Below are 21,919 nucleotides of genomic sequence, written 5' to 3' on the forward strand. Positions count from 1 at the left end.
TATTATTATTATTATTATTATTATTATTATTATTATTATTATTATTATTATTATTATTTTTTTTTTTTTTTTTTTATAATTTTTTAGGGGGGGGGGGGGGGGGAGCGGGAGTAACTTCCACCCCGATCAGTTCGCCGGTGTGACACCAATAAACGATGTGCATACGACTAATTTTGCGTCAAAATTTTGACTGACAGTTCGTCTTCTGCGTATCTGTACAACTCAAAGGAGTGTTTTAGCCAGATTCTGGCGATAAAAGTGTGTAATTTTCTGAACAAATTAGGCTTTCACGATCGGTTCTTCTTTTTTTTTAATAAAAAAAGGGCACCTACAAAGAGAAATCTCAAGCGAAAATATACATTTTTTTAAAAATAGACATTGGTATATACACATACATTGTGATTACATAATCAGGGATGATTTCAATATTTCTTTCTCTTTATACATCATGCAAGATATTGCATCATATTATTTGCAGTTTGGTGTAATGGTCTGAATATTCATTTGCGAGCGAGCGAATTTTAAAAGGTCTTTTTTGTGAGGTCTCAGTGCGAACAAATTACATCTTACACTGGGGGGGGGGGGGGAAAAACAATCATAATTATATCATCTATAAATTCGAGCGAGCGTAGCTTTGGGGGAAATTGCTCTTAATCCTTTTAAATTAGGTGCACTTTTAATGGTGAGAGGAAAGTTATCGAAGGGGATAATACACTTATTAGAAAAGAAAAGGAGCACGTGTCAAAGTACAACGGTTAATTATCAGAGGTGAAAATAGGACACTGCTTAGACCTGAAAATAAGCACTCACCAGGGATGAGATTCTATGCAATTATGAAAAAAAGGAAATTGGCATTTGTTGACGAAAAAGGGGCCCCCCATCAGATTTTGATAGGGGCATTTATAAATAAATGGTAAACGGGGACATTTATGAAAAGGGAATAGGTCCATTATTAGTTGAAGAAAAAAGGGGCACCGATCAGATATTAATAAATTGATTGATTGATTTTTATTCGACAAGCTTCCAACATACAACAATATACAATAATAACAGATAAAAAAATAAGTCAGCTTGAACAGGATAACCCACGAAAGCTCGAGAGCTTAATTATTTCCAGTGGGGTCCCTTGCAGACATATATAAAATTTAGAAGTTAAATTAGTAATATTTACAGACAGATAAGAAAATTAAAAGAACTACTTATTAAAGATAATAATAATAATAATAACAACATTAAACTGATGATAGAAATGATATTAAGTACAAGAAGAAAAAGAAGAAGGAGAAGAAGAAAAAGAGGAGAAGGAAGAAGAGGAAAATAATGATGAATTTTTAGAATTTCTATAACGTACGAAAACATAAGTATATACAAAATGAAAAAGTATGAACCGACAGAAGAATACAAATTTAAATCATATAACATGTCATTCACTTCTCTTCTCTGACTGTCAAGTATAAGGTATTACTTTAATTTCCTCTTAAAATTATCTTAGTTTCCTATTTCTTTTACACCATTGGGAAGGGAATTCCAATGTTTTATGGCATTGTAATAAAACGAATTTCCAATACTACGTACTCTTTCTGGTAAGTTAAAGTTGAATCGGCTATTTCTTGTATTATAATCATGTACGTCAGTAACAAGATCGAAGTTGGATCGAATATAATGATTCGACCTAGTATGATATATTTTATGAACGTGATGCAATACGATTTGTTTTGATCTTTGGTCGACTTCAAGAAAACCAGCTTTATTGGAAGTGAAGAGGACACTTGTCTGAAGTGAAAGGAGTAACTTCTCGTATCTGAAAAGGGTCATTTACCAGAGATGAAAAGGGGCATTTATGAGAAGGGGGTAGGGGCTCAATTTTTAATGGGGCCACTTACCTCTAGCTGTTTGCACGTTGAGTTGAAATAACTGTCTGCGCGATATCCACATTTCCGCCCCCCCCCCCTCCCCCCTATTGGAAAATTCTGGATCCGCGCCTGCTCAGCTGCTCAGAGAATCCTGGATACGCCACTGTAGGCCTATTTCTTGATCATTGGTGACTCACAATGTTTCTAGAATATGCTTTCGATCTCCATGCATGCAGCGCAGCGCAACTTCCGCGTAGTCTTTCTCTAGTCGCAGTTGGATAGTACTTGAATCAATTTGTTTTGCCTTTATTCGTTTGGTAAAACAGTTTGGAAATAGGACTATTTGTCCCGTCATAGATATAAATAATGAATGCTATGCTTCTCATTGGAAATCTATGAAGACGATATTATTGGACTGACATTTTCTACACATGGAAACAAACAAAACATAAACAATAACATAAAGCAAACAACTAGCAAGAACATAAGCCCTGTTGTCATGCAAAACGGCTGTTAAAAACTCTATCTCCTCACACCATAAGTTTTCACAACTGAGTTTCAACATGGCGATGAATGTACCTCGTGCACCGGGCTTTGCCCAAATGATGAAAGATGGAGCAAAAGTGAGTATAGTTCTTCTACAGATTTGTCTGCTGTTATGAGTGAAATACGTTGATAAAACAAATATGGTAATTTTAGGTGCAGAATGTGCCTACTGTGGATAGGTAACAATTATTATCGATCGTTCTTTCGTTGTCAAGCATCGCGAATTCCGTGTGCACTGCACTGCACTTCACGTTGAAATGAGCGGTACTGGTATACCCGGCAGCAGTGCACTGATGTCCATGCCGCTCCCCAGCTCGCTGGCTAGGGCGAGGCTGCACTTACTCTCAAAACTTTGCCGGTTCACTGCAGCTGCCATCATAGACCGAAAACTTCAGTCTCTCTAATCGTCGGTTGTTCCACTGAGACTACGTCTGGTTCCACTAGACCTCTGATTATAGAGACTGAAGTCTGGGGACCTCTTTCTGTGAGGCACTGTACGGAACAAATGGTTCGGTTCGACCGGACCGCGATGAATGAAATATGCAACAAGATTTTCACTCTTTACATCCTCATAACTACTGCAATTATAACACAAATTAAAAATAACATATAGACCCTATATAGCTTATTTGACTTACGATAGCTTGCTCATTTAGATCCTAAATTAATGATTAATCCGAGAAAGTCTCGTCGTCAACATTATCCGTCTTGGTGTTAGTTGATGAATATTCATTTTTTCTTTTCGAACGTCCAATAGCTACCGTAGCTACGTACGAGTAAGCCCAGCTTGACCAACGAACTCCCACGAAACGAGTGCTCTGATTAGGGAGGCCAATGCCCGGGCGTAAGGCTTCTACACTTACGATTTGTGCGCTCGTCGCCCACTTCAAAAAATTAGCAAAGGGAAAAAAATGATGTAAAAATAAAAATTGAAGAAAATAAGAAAAGAAAATACAATTATACATTTCACAACATACCTATAATCACGGATCTGTAACAGTCTTTCACCATTTGTTGACAATCTTGCAGATTTTGACGTTTTTAATCCAATAATTGTGGTTGCAGACGACCTTGACGCACTCGCACCACCGACTAAGAAAATCCTAGAGGGCGTAGAGGTTTGCTCACTAAAAACCTTCTCATTGGCAGAAGGTAGACCCTAAAAATATGGGATCCGTTTTGAGTAAAGAACTTTTGATAGAGATCAACATTTCAGATGTTCACAATTGCCACTTCTAACAACTAGAAAATATAAAGAAAAAAGATTATATCTTTTTAAATACAGATTTTTACAAACTGAACATTCGAAAGTAGATAGAGTACGATGTTTCTGTCAATCGTGCGTTGGTTTGAGCCCTATAGCTACATCCATCTCAAAATGAGAAGGAAAACAGTGAACAGTGACGTCATTGTTCGCGCCAAAAATAAAGGGTATTGCGACATAATCTGAGCTCCGGTCAGATCGTGCGCAAAGCGTAGTCTTATTTATAGACCCTAGTACCTTATTCTCACAGCACTCGATACGAGTGTCGTGCAGTAATGTATGAGAAGTGTTAAAAAAGATATTTCAGTAAAAAAAAAAGTCTACGTGAGCAGTCTATACTCCAATTGAGAATTGAAATGAAAGCCATGATTTGAAGGTGTGTGTTGTATGATACATGGTTAGTGAGTGTGTATGTTACGTATAGCGAAAGGGAGAGAGAGAGAGAGAGAGAGAGTGAGAGAAATATTAGTACACGTACGTTGCATGCATGGATGTGCGCTATGATTGTGTTCGCTGCAAGATGGATGTTAATTGGACCTCGTAACTTCTCGATCGTTGATAATAAGGAATACTCATGAGGAAATCATATTATTGGAATGCACATCTAAGGTAAATATCAATGAATTATATATATTTCTATTCTTCATTTTTGAACCATCGTCTTCGGCTCGTAGTAGTAGAAGATGTAATCGTTCGCACATTGATGGCTGGACTTCAGCCTGCATCGGGGCTTGCCTGTGTCGGTGGTGGGATCAACTAAGAAGAAGAAGAAGGTGTGTACGTGTGCGACCGATTCAAGGCTAGCCGCTGTTGAGTGATTGCACTTTCGCGCGAAGTTTTAAACTTCATCATGAACTTTGTCCCTCGGGCCTGTCTAATTATGAACGTAACTTTGCGACATGAAATATAATTGTTTCATGGCTCTTACGTACGGAAAGGCGTAGAAGGAACCTCATAGGAACTAGCTGGATATCTCCTATTTGATGGAACTTCTGGAGTCGGCAGATGGGTGGATTTTCTTAGTGAAAGTAAATGCTTTCTTTTAATCTTAGTTTTAGTATAAACAAATTAGTAATTAAAAAGTTAGATTTGGGCATTGGCCTCCCTACTCTGATTGGCCATTGGCGTAGGTTGACCCGGAAATATACCGGCCGCCGGGTCATATAGCTCTATTTTCGAGTGCATGAACGTAGTTTCACAGAAATTGGATAAATTCATATAAGTAAGTCCGAAAATTTCACATTCTATAATAGGTTAGAAAATTTTGAAAACTGTAACTAGGAGATATATAGACCGACCTAATTTACATCTGATTTAGAAATCAGAAAATTAGATCTAAATAGAGAAAATCGGGGAGAAAATGTTTTGACAAAAAAAGCTGCCATTGTTGGCTATAGCTACCCCCACGGTACGAGATCTCTGGGTTGCCATCTGTATTGGGGAATGACAACAAATGTCAGTTTTATTAAAGAAATGACCCAAATCAGATGGTTATTGCTGTCTACTGCCATCAAAGCTTGAGATTGAATTGAAGTTAGAAGCCTTTTCAAATGTTGAAATGTTTATAATTAATATTATGATAATGTCTTTCATGCCATTCCGATTCGTATTCTATAGGCCTAGTCTAATTCTAGATCTAAATCTAGGTCTATCTCCATCTCATTTGTCAGAAAAATTTGAAATTTATAAATTAGACCTAGATCTAGACTCTAATTATAAATTTGTGCATTGTCAATTGGGCCCTAGTTGAGAGACAGAATCGTATCCAGACGTGTTAACTTTGACCCGTAACTCCGGCTTGCAGATACCCTTCTAAAACATACCAAAAATCAACTAAATTTTCATCAATTGTTGGATTAATTAATGTTAGGGAGGCCAATGCCCGGGCATATTAGGCTTCTACACCTACGATTTGTGCGCTCGTCGCCCACTTCAAAAAATTGGCCTCCCTATTAATGTCTGGTCATGTTCAGTAGGGGCGCTGGTCCGAGAATGAGGATCGTCCTCATAAACAAGGATATCCTCATAAACAAGGACAAAATGCGTCCTCAAAAATAAGGGTAGTCTGCATTTTCGAGGACGTTTTTTTTCATCGGCGCTCTGGGGGTTTCATGTTACAGAACGGCTGGCTGGCGATGCCAAAAATGGATTCCCCGGGGGAAAATAACCCTAGTTCACCGTCTACTTTTATGGGTTGTCCGTCTTCCCAAGGATTTATTGCTCATAATGTGAAGGTCTCTGTACAAAGTCAACATATGATGCATCAAGAAAATTATTGCAGAATCCGTTTTTTGCATCGCCAATGTGCAGATCAAAAATATGAAACGTCTGTGAAAATGCAGACGATCCTCATTTTTGAGGATGCATCGATCTGCGTTCACATAGACGATCCTCGTTGATGAAGACGATCCTTATTCTTGGACCAGTGCCCCTACTGATGTTGTGTTTCTTTCCTTGTTTCCAGCAGTACTAGGGAGTAGGGGCGCTGGTCCGAGAGAATAAGGATCGTCCACATATCGGGGGATCATCTCCGTAAACAAGAACAGATGCGTCCTTAAAAAAAGGATTGTCCGCATTTTCGCGGATGATTTTTTTTTCTGCGCATTGGCGATTGATTCAACAATTGATAACAATTTAGTTGATTTTTGGTATGTTTTTAAAATTAGGATAACTCCAGCTCCAGGGAGCTCCGATGCATAGAGCCCACATAGGAAAAAACGATTCAAACAGCGGGTTGGCATTGTTTTGTCACATTTTTTCGAAAATATGTAAAATGGTAGTAATTACAATTTTGACCACAATGTTTTTGGACTCCACTGGGCATCTGTCCAACCACTTGAAATTATAATTTGAAGTATCAGTAGGCATACCTGCCAACCACCCCGATTTAAGCGGAGTTCCTCCGCATTTTTCATACCAACTCCGAATTCCGAGTGCATGCCTCAAAACTCTGATTTTTTTATAATTTTAAAATATTTTTAAAACAAACGACTGTTGCATAAGACTAAAGCATAACACAGCACAGATGGCATTTTGAAAAGGGTGGGGGTAAGTGCGAAGTACACATGTGCATACGTGAGGTGATATTTGAACGCGCACGTGCGCGTAAACACAAGTACGTACGTTTAGTTTTAGTTTATAGGCGTTTTTCATTCACAACTTGCTAGGCCGTCGTCTCTTTCCAAAATTATTAATTTATTGAATTTTCTCTCTAAAAAAAGTTATAGAGTCTAAAAAGAAAAAAAGAGGAAGGAAAGAGGATGGAAAGAGAAAGAATCTTAAAAATAGTCATTTATGACATGAAATTGTACATATATGTATATATATAAATAATTCATAAAATAGTGTGTGGCAAAAATAGTCAACTGTGACTGATTGCCAAACAAAAACAAATCAAGAAGAAGAAGACTGATAACCAGATCACGCCAACATCCGCGCTCGCGCTCATAGAAGATATACACAGCGCAGCCCGAACGTGATCGTTAGTTCCGCAATCATTATCCATGTACTGCAGTCATTATCCATGTACTGCATGTACTAGTACATGGAAGCACGTGCGCAAGCTAGATCGATAAAGTGTGTGCGGACGTTGTACTAATACATACACTACATGCAGCGTTGTTGCATAGTAACTGCATGCGTATAGCCCACGTGTATTTATATTACATGTGCAGTTGATACACCGTGCATAAACACTGTATATATTGGCGTGTTTTCTTCAATGCTTGTGCGATGACTGCGATCGTGGAAGCTTGTTATTTACCGGACTTCCTCGGATTTATTTTGGATTACTACTACTATATTCTTCTTCTTCGTTGATTTCTCCATTTTTGAAGGACAAAATGGGTAAGACTCGTGCTGTTCATAATCAGAAGTATAAGAAAAAGTACGGGAAACAATTTCTAGTTGCAGAATCAGCACTCGGACTTCAACATGCATTTTTTTTCAAAAATTGTTTATGTGTAGGGCGAAAAGGTTGAAGGAAAAGGCCCATTTGCACCATTAAAATGGAGAGAGAAAAAAATAGACCCTAAAGTCCTGTGTACCCCCCCCCCCCCCCCCCCCCCCCCCCCCCAATCTACGGGCTACTACCCCAATCCTTCGGTGGTTCGCGACCTCGTAGTCCATCCAGAAAAATTTACTCCTAATTTCTCTCGTCTCAGGTTGGCAGGTATGAGTAGGCCTAGTCTTTGATGGGGGAAAGGGCGAATGTCTTTACCCGATTCATCCATGTTATATGATCTTATCCTCTATTGAACATGGCGTAGAGAAAGTATACATGCACGGTAGCGGCGCAGCAAAAAGTGAATATTCATGTTACTTATAGAACGTTGTTCACTTAAAATTGCTGAATACCTGGTATGCACAACTAGAATAGGACAGTTACACACCGAACCCAAGTACGACTTGGGTACTGTGCAGGGTTTTTGCAGGGTTTTATTAGGGTGTCTGAACATTTTTCAATTTTCAATTTGGGATCGTTTTTCACCATTTTTGTTTGATATTTGAATAAAAAATGTAATCAGAATAATACATTTCAAATTTCAAGTCTCACCAATGTTTCTATCAAAAGATACAGCCCCTCCAAAACGCTGGTATATTCATATCATTTTGGTCAAAATCGACAAAAAAGACGTCCACGCAGAGTGATGTTGTTTTGCTAAATTCAGACAAACATCTGTATCGCGCGATATGCAAGCGTATGCACATAGTACGCATGTTGCTAAGCCAATGCGCGACTTGCAGCTTGAGCCACGCTGTCTCCGCGATATGTGCCATTGACTAGTATGGGTGGCCGTTCGCGCCATAGAACCCGGAAGTGAATACACGTTGTAGTCAATGGCAATATCGCGGAGACCCGCGATATTGTCATTGACTATAACGTGTATTCACTTCCGGGTTTATTGCGCGAATGGCTAGCCATACTTTCATTCACTATAATGTGTAATTGAATTTGGGGTTTCGTTCGCACGCGGAGATGTTACGCGATGTAACCATGGTTTGGACTGAGCGGAGCGCACGCCTTCTAATTAGCTGATCCACCAAATAGCGGGAAGGGTATTTTTAAACTGTTATCAGTTGTGATCCCTGGGGGCTAGCGAAAATATAAGCTCATAGAATTGTTCCTTAGGACTGGGACTACTTATCGATCGGGGCGTGATACATGTATCTCAAAAGTGACAAAGCTCAGAGTTAGCGAGGACACAATGTTTAAATTGCTGTTTTGACCAAGATATTTTTAGAATTTTGGGGGCTACCCCCCTTTGGAAATATTGGAATTCACCTGCTCTTTCATATGACACCTCATTTATTGAGTATCACCTTCAAGATCACAACAGGCAAAGGTTTGAATCTCGATTTGGAAAAAAAAACTTGACTTTCTTTGCATGGTCGCGCAATGCACGTAGACTGCATAGGGATGCGTGTAATCTCTATGGAAAGAATTTTAGCATACAACATCGGGTGCGCGATCAGACACCCTAGTTTTATTTCATCCTCAATTTTGTTCATACTCCTTTAACTGTTTACCTATAAAATGCCAGGCAAAGTTGTTTTTTATGTTGATTTTGGTACCCTTCACAAGTCAAAACTATAATTATTATCTTCTGTTTTGTCTCCAGAATTTCCAAGGTTTGGAAGAAGCCATCTACCGTAACATTGGAGCCTGCAAGGAGCTTGCACAGACGACAAGGTCAGCCTATGGGCCGAGCGGCATGAATAAGATGGTCATCAACCACATAGAGAAGCTCTTTGTCACAAATGACGCTGCAACCATTCTCAAAGAGTTGGAGGTAAAAACATGTTGCTTCGAATGAAACCAGTTCAAAGTAGTCGTATCCACTAGTTATATTCCTCTGCCCATTGAAGGCGGTGCCAGTGGTATTATGTATACATCATTACGTTTCCACTTTTCTCTAATATAAGTGTAGGGGGAGGGGGGGTATTAGACCTTGCTTGCATGCTAAGAAGCATATTTGAGGTGTCTTGATTTGTTTGTTGCTATTTTGCACAAAATATGCAGTCATCTTCAATATTCTTACACAATCCATAAAACTATTCTGAGCAATGTTACAATTGTTTATAGGTGGCCAGTGGCAGTGCCATTAAAATAACACTTTTGAAGAAGGAAATAGGTCCTCCTGTAGTTGTGATATTTATAATTTTAAAGTTTATCATACAATAGTTTGATTGGAATTCCTGATTCAATATTTTCTCTTTTAAAATCAACGCTGTTTTACCCTATAATTTTTGATTGTTTTTTTTCTAACTTTCTCAGTGAAATTAATGAGCAATTTTGATTACCTCCTATACCATGTCAAGATGTTGAATAGCATCATCAGTGTTCATGTGATTTTTTTTCTTGACAACCCAGGTTCAGCACCCTGCTGCTAAGATGTTGGTTCTAGCATCACAACAGATGGAACAAGAAGTAGGAGATGGGACAAACTTTGTCATGGTGTTTGCAGGAGCTCTCCTACAGTATGCTGAAGATATCTTGAGGATGGTAATATAGCAATAAAAGTATGCTAATTAATACATCCCGCATTCATTTTATCCTCCATGTGCATGGGATTAAAAATTCCAGTAATATAAGTGCACAACAGGCTTTTGTCATTCATTACAGGTGTACATATCTTAATTGATACTGGTGAGGGCTACAGAAATAATGGTCAATGATTAACAAAAAATTGTAGAAATGTACAACATTCCAAAATGAATTGCATCATTCCAAAATACATTCACATACTGTATCTTTGTTGGAACAAATATCGCTAATATGTTGTCTTTCTTTCCATTTTCTTCTCAGGGACTTTCACCAACAGAAGTAATTGAGGGTTACGAGGTTGCGCTGAAGAAAACCCTAGAAATCTTACCAGGTATGTAAACAACAAACTCAATCAAATTCTGTTTTAGCTCAGTACTTTGGTTTCATCATTACTCTAAATATTGAAAAAGGCACGCTGTAAAATGTTTAATCAGGATACATAGATATGAATCAAGAATTGCTGTTAATTTCATGTCCAAACAGTGAGAAATCTTGTTTATCCAGTATAGTCTTTTTTTCATACATTTGGGATTAAGGCATGATTATTTCTGTTGTGTAATAAGCTATATTAAAATTTATATCTTTGCATTTAAAGCTGGTCAGAGATGAGTGAGAAGTGTAATTGTGGTCCGGGATCATGTTGTTTCGTTCAGTGGTATATTTGTTGTATCCCTGTTATTAGAACTTGTCTGTGGAACCATCAAAGATTTGAGGAATTCTCAAGAGGTCACACAAGCCATCAGGACGTCAGTCATGAGCAAACAGTACGGCAACGAGGATTTCCTAGCGAAGATGATCGCACAGGCCTGCAGTAAGTTATCACAGTACTACTATAACACCAGACACTTTCACAACACAAAACATTCACGGCTTGTACATTAGAGTGATTTTAACGGGATGTTTTGTGTGAAAATTCATAGTTGTGTCAGTTGTGACTATTAAAACTACACATTAACATTTCTGGCTTTAGAGTTCTTTGGCATCTCTGTTTATGTGTACAAAGTTCTTAGGCCCTTAATCATTTCACTCTTGTACTCTGTTCCCCATTTCTACTATATTTTAAAAAACTTCTCCACTTAAAAAAACATATCAGTCTCCCCCCTTCCATTATAGCTAAATCGCTTAAAGTAATTTGTATCCTGTAAATGTGTTGGTTGCCCCCTCTCTGCTTTCCCATTGTTTATCTCTTTTTGTAATTCCACTGACTTTTCTTACCACAAATCTTTATCTCAACACTATTTTGATAATAGATTTCTAGTAAGAGGAACACTAGATATTTCGGAAACATTCTCCCGAATCTGCAGTATGTTTTTGAAGTGCAATTTTATGTTCTTAATATTGGATATTGAACCCACTGGTATTCAATTTTTACTTAGCAGTATTATATTACACTGTTGTAATTCTCTACAGTTTCAGTCATGTCCAAGACTTCAACTTTCAATGTGGATAACGTCAGGGTAGCAAAAATCTTGGTAAGTAATGAGGGGTAAATTTTTCTTGTCTTTTTTAAAAGTGTCAGATTGGATTGCAGGAGAGGGTTTGAAAGGTCTGCATCCCCGATAAATATACAAGTACAAATGGAACAAAATATATCCATTTGGAGTCAGAAGGGCATTGACCTGGGCCCCGTCTATAAAGAGTTGATATTAATCACAACTTATTTGCGATAACATATAGGAGACTGCAAACTTGCAATTGATTGGAGGACTTGAAATTTATTTGATAAGACAAGGCCAGGTGTAAATGTGAATGAGTTAACGCTCTTGTAGATTCAAATAGACGATGTAATCACTAAAAGCATGTTTGATAACAAGGAAATACAATGAAAATGATATAGATAAACGCAATTCAATGTTAAATTGGTGTTCTTGCAACCTGCTTTTCCCCATTAGTCAACACATGGTGATAGTCTTAGCAAAATCTCACAAATCATGGTATAACTTCCTAAGAGAAAACAAACTTACGAACCACGATGGCTGTATTCTGCTAAAAATGTATTTTAAAGCATATTTTAAGCATAGAACTTTTGTTCCACACAGCTACTTTGTTCATCCTCTCGTGCCATTCATTAGTACACAAAGAAAAACCTTGACATTTACCGTAGCTTTTTTTGAACGAGCCAGTAATATTAACCTACCGCATTAACTCTAAGATTGCTTTCAAATCAAGTTGAATGTTCTTTGCTTTTACAGGGTTCCGGTCTTCTTGGATCGTCTGTCTTACAAGGTATGGTCTTCAAGAAGTATGTAGAGGGTACCCTCAATCATACAGCCAAAGCCAAGATTGCCGTCTACTCCTGCCCTGTCGAATCAGCGCACACAGAGACCAAGGTAGGCTAATAGACCCTGAAGCATTACCACTCGTAAAGGTGTGGTAGTGGTGTAGTAGTTCATTCACTTGACTCTCAATTCTAGGGTTGAGGGTTCCAATGCCAGCCTGGCACTAATGTCCTTTGGCACGACATTAATCCCCATTTGCCACTCTCCACCCAGCTGTAAATGTGGTGTAGTGGTTCATTCACTTGACCCCCAATTCAAGGTTCGAGGGTTCAAATGCCAACCTGGGACTAACGTCCTTTGGCCAGCCCATTCATCCATATTTGCCACTCTCCACCCAGGTGGAAATGGGTGCCCTAATGTGTCTGCAAGATTGCCACTTTTTGGTTGCTTGCTTGTGATGGGGTAATAAGGTGTCCATTAATGTTCACATTAATGAATAATTACAATATTGTTTTCTCCATTGGAATTTCACTAGGGTTGGGTGGCGCTTATAAGGGCTTCCCTTATTTGGCTGCTACCCACTCGTGCAATACATTGTGTAAATATTTCATCTATTCTTTTTAATTGTACTACCTTGTATGGATTATCATGGGACATTATTCGCTAATCAATTGTCTCATCATGATGCAGCACCATGAATGTAACCGCTCTTCAAGTTTTCTAGTTGGTTATTTATTTATTTATTGTTTCATTTTGTTTGCAGGGGACTGTATTAATCAAATCAGCTGCTGAACTTATGAACTACAGTAAAGGAGAGGAGGATGCATTAGAAACAGTAAGTTAATGACTTGTATTTATTTCAGCCTTATGGGTAGCACGATCACGATCCGTCTACAGTAGTGCTATTCATGAATACTGTTCCTTGTGTATGACATCACACCCAACAGTTACGAACCAAATTTTGACATAAAAAAGTTCTCTGTTTCTATTGTTTAGGCATGGTCATGTGATTATGTCATCATCATGTGTTTGTTGTTAAGAGTTAATTCGTCACTTCTTCAACATTGTCTCTGTGTGTGGTACCATACAGTGCAGATGATCATCAGTTTATGAAGGTTTTAGTTAAAGATAAAACAAATATTTGTTCCCAGATTCAAGTTTCTGATTAAAATATGCTACCTTGATGACATGCAGACAACCATTTTGGTTAGGGGCTGCACTTACTATGAAAATTAGTTATAGTCATGTTACCTCAGGAACCATAACTTATAACCAGTCACTCTTAGGGGCGTTAGGGCAGAATGATTAGTATTTTGATTATTAATGATAATGTTATGAACTTTGGCTAATATTCTAATGCCCTGACCAACTTCAGTATGTCGGTTTTGAGGGGTGATCCGACATTTGCTCCGGGTCTTATTTTCTCACACTTACATGCGTATGATTCTGGTTAGAATTGGCCTTCGGTTTAGAGTTCGGGTCAAGTTGGGTATAGTGTTTGGCCCAGGGTTGAATCTAGGAATTTGGTGAGTGTAGGAAATTGACCACCGCCCAGCCAGTGGTCAATTGAGCATGTGTCGTACGTTCATAGAAGCAATAAAATCATGATCTCATGGTCAGGAGGCGCGATAGCTCAGTCGGTAGAGCAGTGATCTCGTAATCCGGTGACCAGGGTCGAAACCAAGGCGATCCGCTAGTGCCCTTTGGTAAGGCATTAATCCTCATTACCAGGCCCCTCGGAGAGGACCTAAAGCCGTCGGTTGTCTAGTTGCTTTCTTTACAAGCATTTATGCTTTCATAGCAGTCCGGTAAAATAACCACCACTAAAGTAAACTAAAAACTAAATTTAAGTTTTGTAATCATTGTTCTACTTTCTGTCAAACCCCTAGCAAATCAAAGGCATTGCTGATACGGGTGTGACCGTGGTGGTCTCCGGTGGCAAGGTTGGCGACATGGCCCTTCACTTCCTCAACAAGTACAACCTCATGGCAGTCAGGTTGAACTCCAAGTTTGACCTCCGACGTCTGGCTCGTACAGTCCGTGCTACAGTACTCCCTCGCATGGTGAGTTCAAACAATTTTCATCACAGAAAACTGATTTGAAGTAGTTTGAAGGTGAAATGCTTAAAATCAAGTAACCTTGATGTAGGGGTGATTTTCATAAAAATGCGGTTAGGTCTATGAAAGTGGTCGATTAGTGTCTAAAGCATGTTCTGTATAATTAATTCTCCAATCTTCTTTTAACCTACCTGAAGCAATTCACTCATATTATTTCTGGGTTTAGGGTACTAGAATGAATATACTCCTTTTGAAGACTTCTTTTTTTGTATGGTTGTTCATTTTACTGATTTTGATTTAGACCAATGGGCTTTAACAGAGGACCTGCCTTGTGTTCATTGGCAATGTATTGAATTCATTTGAATGTTATGCACGTAACTCTAAGTTGCAAGTTTGACTTTTTCAAAAATATGTTCAAAGATCAGAATTCTATGGAAATCAGCTTTTGCTGTTAGGTTTTCCTTCCTATTAGACGAAAAATAAATGAGTGAATTTTATGAATGTCTGCACCTTTTAGCAGAGCCCAGCATTAGCTTTCAAACCAACACTGATACACATTTTAGTTCCCAACCTCACCCTTAAATAATACTTCTTTCATCATCTCTCTCTGCATCGCTTTAGACCCCGCCCACGTCCCAGGAGATGGGTTACTGTGACAACGTCTTCTCGGATGAGGTCGGAGATACACCCGTCATCATCTTCAAACAAGGTTTGTTCCTTTTGTAGACAGACACACGCTCTACCATTTGTACAATACAGGAAGGGAGGACTTTCATATTTGCTGTAGGTGGTTTATTAAAGCCCGTCTGCACTTGTTTGGCTAGGGGGGGATTAGACCTCCCTGCAAGGTCACTGATCTCATCTCATCAAATCAGAATTCATTTAGCATAAGAAAAAGGGGATCATGGGGGACCAGCAGGCACCGCTTAGGCATTGTTTGCTATATAGAGGGTGTAAGTAGCTATAAGCAGTGCTGTGGGGCTTTAAGAACCTGTCCTTTCAGAGATGCCAGTTTTCAGGCCGTGGCTCCTTCCCATTTCAGGCTTGTATAGGCTTTATTTTGTACCAAACATGTAGGACTCTCAGCATGAATAAGTCTCTTTTCACTCTCATAATGTGGATCAACAAGTATCCCTGGTGCTATGCGTATACATCCACCGAAAAATAGTGATTACGTATGACTCCCAAATTGCCTGATCAATGCTATTGCATCATATATTAGATTAAAGAAGAATATGATACAGTAAGTTCATAACAAACAAGTATTAACAAAGCAGTGTTTTAAACAGAGGACATCTATTTATTTAGATGGTATATCACAGGATATTGCTCTCATGAAAATCACCTTAATCATCTGATTAAAGTCTGAGGTGTTTCTCTGCAAAGTAGCTGATAAAGGATGATTTTTTTTTCTTCTTTCGATTACAAAATGAAAGTTTCTATTTGGTGAGCAATCGTATTCAATCCTACAAATATGAAGTTGAAAATATTTTAAAGTTGTTGGATAATTGTTTCACTCAAATTTTAGATTACAATTTTATTGCAAATGTCCTGTCTTCCCCCATACAGAGTCTGCAGAGAATTCCATCTCCACACTGGTGGTCCGAGGTTCTACTGACAACATCATGGATGACATTGAGCGTGCCATTGATGACGGTGTCAATACCTACAAGGCCCTTACAAAGGTATGTATACTCAAATTGGCAACTCAGTCACAGGAGGAGGAGAGTGGTGTCACAATTACAAAAATTCCTTTCAATTATGTGCCTTGCTAGTCTTATATGAAACGCCATTGATGTTATGTTGTTATTATGTTTTATAATCTGTTTAATTTTGTACATTTCCTTGTAACACACAATTGTACCAGTGAACAATGAATTTCCATATTATGGACAATAAATCAATTCAATTCAATTCAATTCAATTCAATTCAATTCAATATTCTGATTTTTCACAAAATTAAAAAAAATTCTTGAGTTTCTGCACCTGATATGCAAAGAAATACCATTTGACATTCTTGTGGTTAATGATGCAAAACCAACGGATTAGTGTCCAAGATAAGCAAAGTCACAAATTCCAATATGTTCTTTGGAAAAATGACATGTTTGATGCACTCGCCCAAAGGAAATAGAGCAGCGAAAAAGGAAATGCAGTAATGAAACAATTGGGACACATTTCCAACAAATTTTTGTGTTTTGAAAGTACTCTCTTGTCATTTGCGAGGATCAAATGATGGATTTTATCATGGAATATTAAAGGATTAAAAAAAATTGTAATTCATTTTTTTTGGTATTAACTCTTTCCAAATTCCTGCAGTAAACCTGATTGTGCCTGATTTTACATATTCCTTATTGACTAGCACCGACCCACATGTCTTTCTCATTCCTCTACCTCCTATCCCTTTATACAGGACAACAAGTTTGTTCCTGGTGCAGGTGCGACTGAGGTGGAGCTAGCTCACCAGCTGGCTTCGTACAGTGAGACCATCCCAGGGCTGGCCCAGTACGCTGTCAAGCAGTACGCCCAGGCCTTTGAGACCATGCCCAAAGCTCTGGCAGAGAATGCGGGTGTGAAGGCCACCGAGCTTCTCTCTAAGCTGTATGCGGCTCACCAGGACGGGCAGAAGAATGCAGGATTCGATATTGAGGTGAGTATCTAGTGATTACTGATTAGTATGGCATCGAATCATCTCAAGTCCAAATTCACCAAAATGCTTTTATGCCAATAATAATATTCCGCTTTTATAAAGCGCCAAATAAAACGATGTGCCTAATCGTTTTACAGATATATTATTACCTGGTCATTGGATTCAGGCTTACCCGCACACAATGTATGCACATTTTCCACTCCCTGGGGAGCATTCCAGCCAGTCGCCATTTTACAAGCGCACACTTGCTCATTCAACCACATAGAACTTTCGCATCCAAACTTGGACTTCTGACTGCTTTATGCAATGCTGCTATGTTTACGCCCCCCCCCCCCCCAAAAAAAAAAAAAAATTCTTTTTCTATGACCAAGTTTAACAGTTGTGTTCTTTTTTTTTCTCATAAAAGATAAAACTTTTTGGTGATTCTGTTATGAGCAGATGTTATAAGCAGATGTGATTTTTCGTTGACTATTTCGTTTAGTAAAACATTGTATTTCGGTAAATTGAGTTATTGTTTTAAAAATTAAAGCTATTCATTAGTTTGAAAGAAAAATGATGTACCAACTAATGTATGCACCAATAAACTGATGGACATTATGTGTCAATGGCCAGTGATGGCCTGGTGTTAGAGTCCCCGCTCGGCAAGCACTAGATGGCAGGTTCAATTCCCCCTGGTTTCACAATTTCTTTCTGACTTGTTTTCAACTTAAAAATCAAGCACGCAATCTTTATTACTTGGTGCAAGCCAAAAATTAATTTACGAAAAGTGAAACTTCTCCCAGGAACCCTAACATGTAAAGCTATAGTCCTAATGGTGGATTTATGAATATTAATAAGTCAGAATAAATCAGGAGAGCAGAGGTATTTGTTTCCAATTCAATGTTTTTTTGTTATTTATCTTTCTCCTGTAGGCTGAGGGTGCAGAAGTAATGGATGTGGTAGAAGCTGGTATCATGGATGCCTACCTTACCAAGAGCACAGCTATCAAGCTGGCTACCAATGCAGCCATCACTGTTTTAAGAGTTGATCAGGTACAAACAAACTTCAATTCATTTCCTCAGTGTGCTATATAATGTTAAATTAAAAACACCTTTTCACTACATGAAACTTTTGCTACTTTTATTTATTGGTATATAATGATCGACCAGCAGCACAAGGCTGAAGGGTCAATTTACAAAGGTACATTGATGTATATATATATATATATATATATATACATGTACAATAGTATTACAAAACATAAATAAATCAGTAACATATTGACAATACAACATAATTATATTGGTTCGTTTATGTACATTAAATGAAAGGATGTACTAGCAGGAGATATAAAAGAGCAGGGGAAGGAAATGTGTAGATAACGGCTGTTAAAATGACAAGAAACTTTCACAAATTAGAAGAATGAATGTTGCATCAGCTGTGATTTAAATGACTTAATTGCAAGAACAGTGAAAAAAATACACAGGGGGCTCAGGGCGAATTTGCCCCCGAAATGCCCAAAAGAGCCCCAGAAAATCAGAAAAGAGCCCCCGTAAATTTGCATGGAGTTCTATGCAAAACAAATTTTAGGGTGTTATTTTTATGCAGGCAAGCTTGAAAAGTAGCCCCTGAAAAATAAATATTAATTTTTTCCTTGTGCAAGAATCTAGAGTTGCAGTTGTGATTCAAATATTTCATGGCATAAGCTTTGATGAATCCGAACCATTCACAGATTACTCAAACATTTCAACATCTCAGACCTAAGGGTTGATCAGGACAAACACATTTCAATTAGTTTCAGTGTGCTATGTAGTATCGTAAAACCAGGGACTTGCTTGCAAGAAACTTATACCATTTTGATTGTGTTTAAAGGCCCACTGCACAACTTGTAGTTACTTAGCTATATAACAAACAATGCCTAATTGGTGACCATTGGTCCTCTTTTTCTTATGTTAACTGAGAGCTGAGTTGATGAGATAACCACCTGCCCAGTGACCTTGCAGTGTGGTCTAAACCCTCCTTTATACTAGTACTGATAAGCTTTAAGACTTGTTAACGTTTTTTGTCTTTGAAAATGAATGAATCTCAACGCTGAAAGTTTGCCATTCGTGCAAAAAATTCTATCCACCTAAAAATGGCCCTATTTTACAGTGTGTGAAAGTTTCTGTTTTTGTAGCAAATTTTGTTTTTTTGTTATAAGAATAGTTGGTGCCCTCCAAACAAGGGGGTAAAAAGCGCTGTAAATCAGGCGCAAAGAATGCATATTTGCATATTCCCCTTTATTTTGGTAGTATCATGCCCCGCTCATTCAGATTCAAGTATTGAGATGAAATATACAGTATAATATGTGTGCCTTTGCTGCTAGATCACTGATTATCATGCTTTCTATTTTGATGAATTCTTTCAGATCATCATGGCCAAACAAGCAGGAGGGCCTAAGCCCAGGCAACCAGGCGGAGCAGATAACGATGACGATTAGCATCACCGCTTGTAAAACCCAACGTCGAGATGTAGTCTTAAATTATCATTTAAAAAGTCCTGGACATTTCTCAGTGAAGAAGCAGTACAGCAGTCAGGATTCTGTCCTGCACAATTCTATTTTAAGCTTGGCAAGACAAGGGGTTTTTAGCTCTGAAATGTATTTGTCTGCCTCTGCCCCCCCCCCCCTTCCCCTATGATACTCCGCCACCCCCTCTGTTTTCTCTGCACATTTGAAGGTCAGGGCTCATATTCATAATTTCTTTACTAAGCTTAGTTGTCGACTTGTTACGTAATATAGCCGATATATCTAGTTGACAACTACCTTAGTGAGGTTTTGTGAATGTGGGCCAAGGCCTGTATCTGATAATGTTTGCCTTGGAAGGAAAGATGAGTTTTGTAGGTCTTTGTGGAGGGTCTCCTTGCTCAGTCGAGTTTGTTTAGAAGAAAAGTATGAGCAAGTACACAGTGCACTGTAATACTAATTGCTCGAAGTTTGTGCTTGTTACAACACCCTGTATTCAAGATATTTCAGGGATCTTTCTCATCCACAAATAATATCATTACAACGAATGGTTGTTTTCCTAGTGTGCAAATATTTTCCTTTGTTATTCATGTATTTATAATAACTTACATGCCTTCAAAAGTTTTTGTTGTAAATAATCAATTGCATGAGAGTTTTTTTTTATACTGAGCTTCCTAGATGAAAATACTGTTGATAGTTTCACATTTTACAAGGATGTTTCATGTAAAGGAAAGTACTAAGGGGCTTAGATCGGAATGTCACAGTCTATTTCATTTGGGGATATATGTTCCGCTGGGACGACGTCTAGTTCCACCGACCCCCTCACCTGTTGGATAAGAGCCTCAAACATCCAAGGATATTACAAAACTATTCCAACCATATGAATTTTTCTGTTCATACTTGGCTGTGCATTACACAATTTACTTTTGGTCTCCACCTCTTTGTGTCCAGGTTATTTTGCTAGGCAAAGGATTGGTATTGGGTAATAAGTCATTTATACATGTATGTGTCTCTAAAACAACTATTGTTTATGTACATACCAGATGCGGCGATGTAGATGAGAATGACATAATGTGTATGTCATTTGGATTCAGTAGATCAGAGGATTATACTGTCTTCTTCATTTCAAATAATGTAATACATCTACTTTAAACATCTGGTAGTGGATCTGTTTATAATGTCAATGCAATTGTATATGTTTCCTTTACACATTTACATTGTTTTGTGGTTCATTTTAAATGAGCGGTAAAGCTACATCATTTGAAATAATGGTAGACACAATTCAACTTTGTATATGTTGAGAACATGTACCTGGTTAATAATTCATCTCATAGACATAGCATACTACTACATACACCCTGAAACATTTGAGGTATACATGGTTATGATACCTTATTTCTCAAGAACATTTTAGATGCATGTACATGTATATAGATTTGTCTATTCTGATCTGTTGTATGAGATGAGTAGAATGGAATGGAATAATATTTGTCAACCTATATACATTTTGGACATTCCCTTGAACGTTAAGCATTATCTGGAAATAAATCAATTAACTCTTCTTTTAGAAGGTAATACATTACCCAAGACTGCTGTTACTAGACTGCTGAAGAAAAACAGTTTGTTGATGATTCAAAGATACTTGTAATAATTATAATATAATATGCATTGGCAGAGGATTTTTCCCAACTTTGACTAGATAACTTGCTGAGATATTTTCGTTTTGAGTGGTATTAGTATAACAATTTGCAATGTGAAACCTGTGTATTATTTTGAGTGCGTGTGTAATTATAATGTTTTGTATTTGCTACGTGTTGTACTGAAAAAAAAGTAATTAAATGATCACATAAATGTGATACATGAGAACAGGATTGGCAAAATTCCGGGTGTGTATTTGTTTGTCTTGTTATTTTAATTTATGAATGTTATGGATTTTTAGATCAGGGGGGAGTGGGTCATGGGGAATGCCATTATGCATGCACATATTAACCACTGCTGTTTTTATGTGTCGCTTATTGTGCATTTTTTTTCTTCATTCAGGAATGAACATTTTTCATTTATGTGGAATCATGTCGTAAACTCCTTATGACCACAATTCCCTCTCTTATAATGATAAGTGTTTCTATAAGACAAACCAAAACAAAAAAAGCAATGGTATTTAAAGAAAATAAAGAAAGATTCTATTGAAGCCTTAATTAATTTAGTTGTGAAAGAGATCGTTTGAATACGGACAGATATGTGCAATTGCGAATAGGTTGGGGAATGCTGCTGTATAACTTGTGGATCAGCTAGGTCTGGATTTAC

At 37.9% G+C, this 21,919-nt stretch overlaps 1 protein-coding gene across 1 annotated transcript; it reads left to right on the forward strand.

Annotated features, from left to right (window-relative positions):
* The first annotated feature begins 2,348 nt into the window (after positions 1 to 2,348).
* On the forward strand, positions 2,349 to 21,487 carry LOC583086 (T-complex protein 1 subunit theta). The gene is made up of 14 exons (XM_030995008.1): positions 2,349 to 2,476; positions 9,285 to 9,455; positions 10,037 to 10,168; positions 10,472 to 10,541; positions 10,893 to 11,021; positions 11,621 to 11,682; positions 12,403 to 12,540; positions 13,193 to 13,264; positions 14,319 to 14,492; positions 15,108 to 15,195; positions 16,056 to 16,171; positions 16,897 to 17,133; positions 18,045 to 18,164; positions 19,520 to 21,487. The coding sequence occupies exons 1-14, from the start codon at positions 2,417 to 2,419 to the stop codon at positions 19,589 to 19,591; spliced, it is 1,641 nt and encodes a 546-aa protein (XP_030850868.1). The 5' UTR covers positions 2,349 to 2,416; the 3' UTR covers positions 19,592 to 21,487.
* Positions 21,488 to 21,919: the final 432 nt, after the last annotated feature.

The sequence above is a fragment of the Strongylocentrotus purpuratus genome, unplaced genomic scaffold (assembly GCF_000002235.5).
Source record: "Strongylocentrotus purpuratus isolate Spur 01 unplaced genomic scaffold, Spur_5.0 spur5_scaffold_21, whole genome shotgun sequence".
NCBI classification, from domain to species: Eukaryota; Metazoa; Echinodermata; class Echinoidea; order Camarodonta; family Strongylocentrotidae; genus Strongylocentrotus; species Strongylocentrotus purpuratus.